The 10,789-nt window shown below is 33.6% G+C and overlaps 2 protein-coding genes across 5 annotated transcripts in view; one reads left to right on the top strand and one right to left on the bottom strand.

Annotated features, from left to right (window-relative positions):
• The window catches only part of LOC136038035 (uncharacterized), a 64,706-nt gene extending 56,951 nt beyond the window's left edge, over positions 1-7,755 (top strand). For 2 of the 3 annotated variants that reach the window (XM_065720979.1, XM_065720977.1), the window contains exons 9-11: positions 2,213-2,287; positions 6,356-6,410; positions 7,618-7,755. In XM_065720979.1, the coding sequence (XP_065577051.1) occupies positions 2,213-2,287; positions 6,356-6,380 (100 nt within the window). In that variant the 3' untranslated portion in view covers positions 6,381-6,410; positions 7,618-7,755. The remainder of the gene's footprint in view (positions 1-2,212; positions 2,288-6,355; positions 6,411-7,617) is intronic. The other variant, XM_065720978.1, reaches the window with a different exon arrangement.
• Positions 7,756-8,084: 329 nt separating this feature from the next.
• The window catches only part of LOC136038038 (coiled-coil domain-containing protein 12-like), a 30,735-nt gene continuing 28,030 nt past the window's right edge, over positions 8,085-10,789 (bottom strand). For both annotated transcript variants that reach the window (XM_065720984.1, XM_065720985.1), the window contains exon 4: positions 8,085-8,336. In XM_065720984.1, the coding sequence (XP_065577056.1) occupies positions 8,133-8,336 (204 nt within the window). In that variant the 3' untranslated portion in view covers positions 8,085-8,132. The remainder of the gene's footprint in view (positions 8,337-10,789) is intronic.

Here is a 10,789-nt window from a genome sequence, read left to right as displayed (position 1 = left end):
GTTCATCTCCTCGTAAATACCTCGGTCTTTATGCTAAAGTATTTTTAGTAATTTCAACTATTTATTCTACGGTCTTTCTGATTCAGGGGTCATTCTTAAAGAATTCGGACAAAATTTAAGTTTTAGCGTAAAGAGCAAGGTATTAACGAGGGGGTGAACCGCCTCATATATTTAATAAAATATACGAATATAGAAGTTCGTTACGTAAGTTGATTCGTAAGTTACGTATATTTTTTCCTATTAAAAACGTTCGTAAAAAACAAAAAGTTCTAGTTGCCTTTCTAAGTAGCCCAAAAATTGGAGGGCAACTAGGCCTCCTCCCCCACCCCTTTTTTTCTCAAAATCGTCCAATCAAAACTAAGAGAAAGCCATTTGGCAATAAAAAAAATATGCAAATTTTGTTTTAATTATTCATTTGTTGGGAGCCAAAATCAAGCATGTATTAATTCAAAAACGTTCAGAAATTAAATAAAAAAAAGTCTTTTTAACTGAAAGTAAGGAGCGACATTAAAACTTAAAACGAGCAGAAATTACTTCGTGCATGACAGGGGATGTTCCCTCCTTCACGGCCCCCTCTTTACGCTAAAGTTTTTTACTGTTCTAAAAAGTAGAATTGAGAGAAAGATTCAAACTTTAGCCTAAAGAGCGGGTGTTGAGGAAGGAACAGCCCCTTTCATACGCGGAGTAATTTCTTTTCTTTTTAAGTTTTAAAGGTTTGAGTTCTGCTTTTATTTATCTTTTGCCTCTTTCCTGAAGTGCATAAATTCCGAGAATGACTATGTTATCTTAAATGTTCTTTGAAAGAGCTTGGGTCTCCATTTATAGGAAACTATAAGTAGTCAAAGTTGTAATCCGAGATATAGTGGAAGCTTTGTCTCAAGGACTTCATTCCGTGTATCACAGTGTATGTATTTACGTGCCCTTGAATTTTTGGAGTTAAAGTGTATCAGGTACTTCACGATTGGGAAGAAATAATATTGTGAGGTAATATAATGTCTCATTAGGTAGTATAAGCATATTAAGAACTTGGAATAGTTTTTCTTAGGTCATAATACGCTTTTACTCCCTAATGATTAACTTCGAATCAAAGTATCATTCCAATTTGTTTTAAGTTTTAATATTTTAAATTATAATGGGAAACCTCTTGTAGGTAGAAATTTTTTGTATTTTTACTCCTTTGATACAATCATCCTACGTCAGCTAGTGTGGTTGTTTTTAAAATGGCACTGCGAACACAGAAACAATTTTTGCCAAAAAGCTTAATCGCTTCGTTGTTTCTGACTTACGAAATGTCCAAAATATATACACATAAACACATCTTTTTGTTATGAAAGTCAAAAGTCTTCATTGAGCTTTTAGCAGCTTGTTACAATACATGCTTTTAGCAGCATGTTACAATAAAAAGTATATTGTCGTTTATTCCTCTAGGTGCCATTAAATGCTACTATTAGTTCTCTTTTTATCTTTATTGACTTGGTGCATTTTTAGGAGTGGATAATTCATGAAAGGACACCGACAATAAGCGCTGTTACAAAGAGCTTTGCTTCAGTAGTCTACCAAAAGAAGACTGCCTAGTTCCACATTCGATACCCGTAAATATATTCACCTCGAAAAATAATCCACGTAGATTATTTTTAAGAAAAATCACTGTACTATCCCTATCCCCCCTCCCCCAAACAGAACTATCTTTTTTCACTATCTCGATAGAACATTACTGAAAGTTTTAACTTCAAATCATGTTACCTATAGTTCCAAGTTTATGATATGGTATAACATATGGCTAACTATATTGCTATTATTTTACAGCTATTATGGTATTTAACTTAAATGATTCTCTTCTCTTGTATTTATTTTGTTTGAATCTTGTGTATTTCAGTTTAGTTCATTGTATTCATGTTTATTGAATAACAATCTTTGTTTTACTAATTTTAATAGGAAAAATAAATTAGGCCAGTTTGCAGAAAAAAGTTGTCGAATCGGAAAATGTTTAGATGTTTACCATTTTATTGTAAAAAAAAAATGTAATTATAAAATCTCATCATTATGCACAAACGTGCTCAGTCAACTTTTTTAATTTTTTTTTCAGGATAGAGACAATAAGTTAACTACTACATGTAAGAATAACTCTAAAAGAGTGTAATATCTCTGTCCTCTCTCTCTGTCTGTCTTTTCTTTTTGTACGTTTATTTAATCCAGTTTTATAATTTTTCAGTCAAGAGATAGAAATTATCGTTCCTCCAAGAAGAACCAAGTCTAGGATGTCATACAAGGAGGCAAAATTGAATTCGTAAGTAAAATTGTTCCATCCTTTAATAGGTCTGGTGTGGGTGTCTGAATTTGTTCTTGTCAAATTGATATTTTTTGAAATGATCTTAATTTTAGATCTATTTATGTATTACCTTACCTTAGTACCTCTGGAGCCATTGGTGGAGCTTAGGGCGTCGACGAAATCTTTCTGCTCATCCTGAAACGGTACTGCAGTCGACTTCCCATTCATGTACTAATGAGGTCTCAGCCGTCCCCCGGTTTCGGTCGAAAGTGTTCTTTACAAGAAAGATGGCTATCTTTCATGCAGAGTATCTCCTAAATATGTCCAACTCTTCTTCCTTAAAACAACAGTAATGAGAGACTGGCTTGTTGCACTGCGAAGTTCAGAGTAACTGACTTTCCTTTGCCACGTTTTATTTAAAATTAAATCTATAGTGTATTGCTGATAAGGAGCTTTAATGCAAAGAACAGAAAATACGATTTTCGAGTGTTATGACGGGGTACTGCATCTGGAACTTAGCTGGAATATATACAGGGAATCTGGAACTTAGCTGTATTGTGTCTTTTCTCCGTTCATACGGACTATTTGGATGTACTCTAATCCTAGGGAATACAGCAAATTCTATGAGAGAATATTGTACCAAACGTGAAGGTAAAATTCACCAAGACTGAGATTACATTGATGAAATGACTGCCTTAGCTAAAAATGTGGGATTTTCGAGGTTTTGAGAGAATAGTTTCGAAAATTGAAGTCAAAAAGACTAAGTCGTTTAGACTAGGAATAAATGAAGATGAAGAGGTGACTTTTGGTAACAAAATTTTGGTAACAAGCATCTGTGTCGGCTCGCCCTCTCAAAAACAAAAGGCCCCTTAGCGAATTCTCTCAGGAAACTAGCCACCATCAAGAGCTATTCAGGATATGGTGTTTGACTTGGAAATTTGATTGAAAAGACAATGAAATACTGCATCCTCTGTGTCAGCAAGGTTTTTAATCAAAGCGGTTACCACCACAAGGAAATCCCAACGATCAATCGAATTATTCAAATGATGTTTTCTTGAGCTGATTCTTGGCGTTTTCTTCAGGAAATACATTTTACTGAACTTAAAAAAAGGTTCTATTCTTTTTAATCAAAAAATTAAAGTCACACTTTCTAAGGATGTAAGTTTCGTCAAAACAGAATATCTCTATCTTCGGCATTAAACGGAGAAATTAAATGTTTTCTCTAAGATTTTCGGGGAAGTAGGTGTTAGATCTTAGTTTTCTGTCGTTTATTCGGATCTCTTATCCAAGCCATACAAGCTATAGAAAGAACACCCCAATCAATTCTAAATAGTTCGGCCACAAAATCTAAAAAAAAATTGATGATGGACGAGATGGAGTGATCCTTTATGGTGTTGAAACCCCTTAATAGTAAGGATTGTGGAGATGTAGAGAAGATGAAAAAAGTTGAATATCCAAGGGGTAGTGTTTTTTCACTGTTGGAAAAGATTGGGACGATTCGGAGATAAGCATCCAAACCAAAAATAGGATAGTAATGACAATGGTTAAATATGGCTTTGAACTATAGGCACTTTGAGAGAATGTGTTTGAGGTATGTTAAACGTCGTCCAGAGGAATCATTTAGGAAAGTTTTAGATATTCGTTTGAACGACCGTATATTAAGTAATCAGCTTTTTAAAAATGTGATTTGATCCTATTTTCTAAAGCTATAATGCAAGAAAGGCTAAGACGGTTAGGTCTTGGTTTTTGATGAAGGATAGTAGAGGCCAAAAATCGCATCTTTCGGCAGTGCATCTGAGGTTAATCGAAAAGCAGTGTGTCCTATAACGGAGAGGGTAAGGGTATAAGAAATGATTTAAAATAAATAGGAACTTCAAGGTAGGAAGTAGAGTAGCACTTTGAACAGTTTGGGATGGGGGAGGGGCTTTGTGCGTATGTGGGGGCCTAGGGTAGCCTTGTACTGCTGTGATTAGTCATTAGCAGCAGTGATTATATCGAAAAATGAACACCAAATTGAGTTACAACTTATACAATATGTCCTTACAATGTATAAGTAAGTTTACTTTTCTTTTTCTTTTTTTTGGCTTCTTTCCTCTTTTTCTTTTGTGCTCTTTTTTCTCTTATTTGTCATATTCAAAGTAAATATAAGGCTCAGGGAGACTTCCTATGTTGGCGTGATGAAAACTGAAAGAACTTAGAATTTACGGAACTTTACCTGACAAGAGCTTTATGTTTAAAGTTGGCTCGTGATGTCACAACTCCTTACACTTCTTTAGTTGTGAACAATTTGAAATTCCTGGTGTGATTTAAAGTCTTGTTTATTCTATTTCAGAAATTTTTAGTATTTTCTTGTTGAGGTTAAATTAAAAAAAAAATCCTTGTGCTCCTTGGAATGCGAAATAGATAGTCGCTATTAATTTTTTCAGACTACATTGTACTTGATGTAAGGACATGCCTCAACTTGAGGAGGGAAAACCACTAATTGGATACACTCAAAACTATGGAAACACAAACAAAATGAAAAATTTCAGTAACAGGGTTGCAAGTTTCCTCTTTTGTTAATCTTTTTTTCTTTCTTTCTTTTTTTTTGCTGTGCAGAACCATTTTTGTTACTTGTTTCATTGTAAATATTAGTGTAGAGGTATTGGATAAACATGTGCTTATTCATCCTGTAAACAGAGTGGCTAGGACATTGGAAGATCATTATTGGATAAAATGCTTCTTTTTTTTACACCTAAAATTTTTTGAAAAAGGTTTTGAACAGAAAAGTCTTATGTTTTACCATCTTTGTGTATTTTGGGTAGTTTAAAGGGAGGGAGGAGTAAATGTCTGGCAGTAAAAACATCTTGTAACGGAAAGGACTAAAATAAAGTAAATTATAAATTTACATAATTGAATTCGCTATAAATAGTTGATTCATTCTGTATACTATTTTCAAAACTCCGTTTTGTACAATTATACAAGTTAGAAAAACATACATTGTGGTGAGTTTACATTATGATTTTAGCTGTTCAGAAGCCAAATGGATTAACTGGATAAAACAAACAACAGGATATTAAAAGGAAGATGTATTATACATGTTTATTTAATCCATCATTCATCTTGTTAAAATAATATCCGATATTTAATTTGTGTTTTGAATATACAGAATATGATGAAGTACATTTTACTGTTTCTCGTCAAAGTGGCTTTAATAAATAAATAATTTTTATTATTTATAGTGTTCAGAGCCGTATCCAGGATTTTCGGGGGGGGGGTACAAATAAAGACCCTAAATACATCAAAATTTTGCTTATATGCATTTTCGTTACGTTTTTACGAGTCAGACAAACATTCCCGGGGGAGGGGGTCAAACCCCCCTACCCCCGCACCTTGGATACGGCCTTGATTATGCGACTCTTATTTTTTGGAAATTTTATTCTAAAACTTAAAAAGTTCAGGGTCCGTCTATGCTTCGACGCCGAAATCTCAGAAGCTGAAAAGTACATCAGTTTTTTATGAGGGGAACATTGTTCTGATTCGGTGCGGATCGCTAAATTATGAATAAACGACTTTTAATTATAGGGTAAAATATAGTTTTCCTCATTTCAAGAAACAGGGGTTGAACTTCCACCCCTATTAGAATGTATTTGGTTCATGCATTTAAAAGAATTTTCGATTGGTGAGTAAAAAATTAATGATTGGTCAGTAAGAACTTTTTCACCAGTGATTGGCCAGATGGGAAGCGATAGCTCTGCAAACTGAATTTTGGAAGTAATCTGAAGCGTTTGTGGTGAAATAAAAGCAATACAATCGCATTTGTTCTTCCAGAACAGCAGTAAGTGATCACTGTTATTGTATATTGGATTACTTATTGCTTTCTGGATAGGTAAATTTCTGCTCCATAACTTCACAGAATGTTTCACAATGTTAAAGTTTTTAGAAAAACCACATACCACAACTCATTTTATCTTTTTCCTTTTTCTTTGCTTTTTTTGTACGAACTTTTACAAACTGTACTAGTTGCCTTACAATCCTTGCAGTTTTTATTTTGATTCTGAATTCTTTTTTTTCTCGTTTTGTTTGACTATTGTATTTTGGTTTCAGAAAACTCCGACAGCCAACAACTTGAAGACTTTTCACGTTGGATTCGTTCGATAAGGTACTTTCCTTTATTATTGTTGTTTGAACAACAACTATTATGACCCCGGATCGGGTCGTACCCATGATTTGTTAAGTTTTTACGAATCGGACAAACGTTTGGAATAAGCAATATAAGTGGAATTTCAATATGAATTTTTGAAGTTCCTACGAATTTCTCTCTTGGTCTTGCTTATGTTAATAACTAGTCATACCTTCATATAGTGAATGTTGGGATGAACTCCACATAATTTAGTCCGGTGAACTTCTTTAGGGAATATTGCGATCTAAAAGCATTTTGAAGAATCTTAAAGGTTTATAGTCCCTGTGAAATATGGCATGCACCAAGAAAACACAGCTCTTTTATCACTGGATATATTAGGTTCAGGTCTAGCCATCCAGTGAGCCAGAATTATGCTAGTTTTATGGAATTGTTGCTTGAAGATGATCTAAACTTTCTTTAAAAATAAGAAATTTTATGTTTGTGACATATTTTTCAACGCGTTTTTCATTTACGAAAACTAAAGAAGAAATGTTTTAAAAATATGGTTCGTCTCGTGGATAAAATAGTGTTAAATCAAAATTGTTGTCTTACGTTTTTTAGAATCAATACCACTGGCCTGCAGTATAATAAATTAAAACAACTGCAGAAAAAACAGAAGTGTTAGTTTTCTTTTATTTATTTTTTTTTTTTTAACGGGTCAGAAATAGAACAAAAATAAATCTCCACTTTATTTATGTCCCAACACATATATGAGCCTTTGGGATCCCCCATCCCTGAAAAAAGTAACTTCAAGCAGCTACATGCATCCAAATCAATCCAGTATTGGACATTTTGAGTGGTGTAAACTCGATTGAATGAATAATTCATTCCATGAAGTATTGGCTGAAATATTTTGCTAAGAAGCACAGGATTCATATAGGGTCTATTAACTCTTGCTTTTTCCTGTTCCAAATTTATCGGCCAATGCGTTTGGGGAAAATGGGTTGGGGAGGACGCATAGGCCCAATCCGTAAATACTCTTTTTTTTAGATGTACTATAAAGTATATTTAGGACCAAATCTGTATTGACTCCTCAATTACAGAAATTTTAGTTGAAGTATCAATTGATCTAGTCTTGCTTGATTTAGGTTGTATTGACAGTAATATTCCGCTGATAGATGAATTTTCGTATATATCTGGTTTTGGTCTTATTACAATTTTATATATTACGCTTTCTTTCTTCCAGGTTGTCTTAGCTGCCTTATTGTCAGAGATTCGCTTTTCTTTCTGGATTTTTCATAGCCTTTTTTGTATTTTTGATGAAGATTGGTGCTGAAGCGTATGTTTTGTCGTCTTTATAGAAAAATAAATGATTTTCTGCTCACTTTTCTGTAATAAATAGTGTAGAGAAAGTTATATACGTTTTATTTTTATCAATATCTTAATTTTAAAGATTTCTTATGACTTGAATTTGATAGTATATTTTTCATCAAGGTCACTCGTACTTTTAGGGGCGTTTTGTCCCTTTTTCGGAATTCAGACAAATCCCGCAGGTTCCTTACTCTTGGTGGATAGGCTTAATTTAATGCATTCAACTCACAAGAGTTCATGTGAGTTGAATCCCCTCAAAATCTTTAATTTTACTCTCCTGTATAATGGTGGAAATACGAGATAAGCCCTTTTATGTCGGGACTAACGGTATGAAATTGTACCTTACAGAAAGTAAAAATTTATTTTGAACTAAAAAAGTTGGAAAAACTGTTAGTCTTCATCAACCTCTTTTGGAGCAGTAGCAGCACCAACACTAACCGTTTCAGCAATGTTTGTCATACCTTCAGCTTTAAGCCGTTCTCTAATTAGTTCTGCTATTGCACGTTTAGTTCTTCTTTCAAGTAATTCCAATTTTTTGGCAACATCTCGTTTCAAGTCCCAGTCAGGTTTTCTTGGTGCTAAATTGGTAACATCCTGGAAATAAATTCAGGACATGACACAAGTGTGGAGAATATGAACTTGTAATGTCTGTTCCCAAGCCAAAAGAGTTATTATTTGGAGCTTGTGGATGACAATGTAGATTTTATTTTCTCAGACAAATGTTCAGTTTTTTTTTATTCTAATTAGTCTTAATAATTCAATATTTTAATATGAATTGATATTTTTTATGTCTAACAAATTTAGTCCTTAATTTTCGTGTATTCTTTTCATTTTATTATAAACAGAGCTATTGCTTATTAGTGTTAGGAATTAAATTATGTAGGAAACAGATTTAAGAGTTAATCTGGAATTGAAGTCAATGGAAGAGGAAAACTTGTACTCCCTAAAGGCACTATGTCGGCAGTATAAAAGAGACATGGCAACTGCTAATACAAAAAATTGAGACGAATCATTGAGGTAAGGCTTGAATTAATATAGATATTCTGCTTACCATCCATAGAGAAAAGACGCATACAAGTCCAGTAAAACAGCATTATTCGGGGTCTGATAATTACCAATGTCGGGTTCTAGTACAGCTGAGGAGAGCTGAATGGAGACGCTTTGCTGATAAATACCCAAAGCGATAGGAATGGCCATGGAGGATCTAAGGTGATTAGCTATTACTTTGGAGTACTTAAGTCAATTTAAAGAACTACTTTGACGTTTTTAAGTTAAAGAATAACGCCCAAAAAGCATCAAATAAATGAACAATTACATTGTACTATAAAATAATATAATAAATTTATAAAATACATTTTGATTAAAAGAGAATATAAAACTGGAATCAGAATTATCTCTTGTATGGCTTTTTAAGTTAAGATAGGTTTATTCTGTATGCTGTTTGAAATCGGGATCTTGGCCGAAGACCAAGGTCGGTTCAGTCAGGTTATTTTTTCACGTCATCAAGAGCTCATTGACCGACAAGGCAATATTTATCTTACAAGAAATCTGTACAAGACAAGTGTCATTCATGGAAATCAGATATCCAGAAAATACTCTTGTAATCAGATCGATTGTATGAACTTGTAGAATTAGTCCAACTATATATATATATATATATATATATATATATATATATATATATATATATATATTATGAAAAGAGAAATCACCAATGCAACAGCACAAACATATAAAAAAAAGAGAAACAGAAGGAGAAAAGGAAGACTGTAGGAGTTGTCTTATGTTCTCTATAAAGATACTGCCAGTTGTATATAGGGGTGTCAATGAGGCCAAAAAAGGTCCAGAAAACCCCGATATCCAACTGACAGTATCCTTAGGGAGGCTGATGACAAAATCACCATCTAGACTAGTGGTTCCCAGCCACTTTAAGGCCATATCCCACCGAGACATATCTAAAATCCTGATGTTCCCCCCTCATGTTATTTAAATTTTTTATTCACAATTTTATGCTTATTCACCAGAAAAAAAAAGGCTTAAAAGGTCATTAGCTTGGTCTCTAAAAACACTTCCAAAGAATAAGTCTACCATGAAAGTAGAAAAATAAATAAATAGCTAAATAAATTAAGTTTCCGAATATATAATGGAGATCTGAAATACAGAAATACGCAAATACTTGATGAAATAGTGGTGCCTGATGGTTCACGTCCGCGACAGAGAGTATTTATATCAGGCTCCAATTTAGTCAGCTTAAGTCTCAAGGCCCCTCGTTTAATGATATCAGGTCGATTTCTTTTCTTCATTAACAAATCATTGACAGCACTAAAACTAAAACTAAAACCACATTCAGCCAAAAGGATGGGAAAGGTAACAACAATTTTTTAGCAGACTTAGTTGAATGTGGGTATTTAGTTTCTGCCGCATCACAAAGCCATGGCACCAATCCTTTCCTATTGAAAAAAGTTTTAATGGACTCGTCGTTTTGCATCCCGAGAGTTCTCCTTGACACTATATCGAAATATTAGATATCTTCATTAGCATTGACTGCGTAAGATGATTTTTTTAAATCAAAAATCGCTCCTTAAAATCAGAGGCCATGATATTCAAATGATTCACAATGAAAAGTACAGCAGCTTCAGTCACTCACATTTTCTTAGCCAATTAAACTGGTCAAAGTTTTTGTGAGAAATAATTTTTTTACATGCCTCAATAAATGTAACGAAGCCAAATATCTTCGTCTTTGCGTCCACAAGAATTTTATTTGATCCTTGAAGGTTTTATTCAGCAAGTTTTTGTTTTTCAAAAATATCTGTTATAATTACAATGCTTCACCATCTTTACCATATAACTTACAAATACTTTACCGTCAGGAGTTTTCAGGTGCTTCATTTCAGAGCCTTTGAGAGCCACTTTACCTCAGTGTGAAGTAGTCTCACATAGCCCGCATTTTCATTTTCACAGAATTGTTTGAAGAGACGCTCATATTTTGCATTGGCTTCTATATAATATACAAATTTTATAACGGAGTGTAGTTCATCATTTACGGA

Source organism: Artemia franciscana, chromosome 17 (genome assembly GCF_032884065.1).
Source record: "Artemia franciscana chromosome 17, ASM3288406v1, whole genome shotgun sequence".
NCBI classification, from domain to species: domain Eukaryota; kingdom Metazoa; phylum Arthropoda; class Branchiopoda; order Anostraca; family Artemiidae; genus Artemia; species Artemia franciscana.
This window is presented reverse-complemented; position numbering and strand designations above follow the sequence as displayed.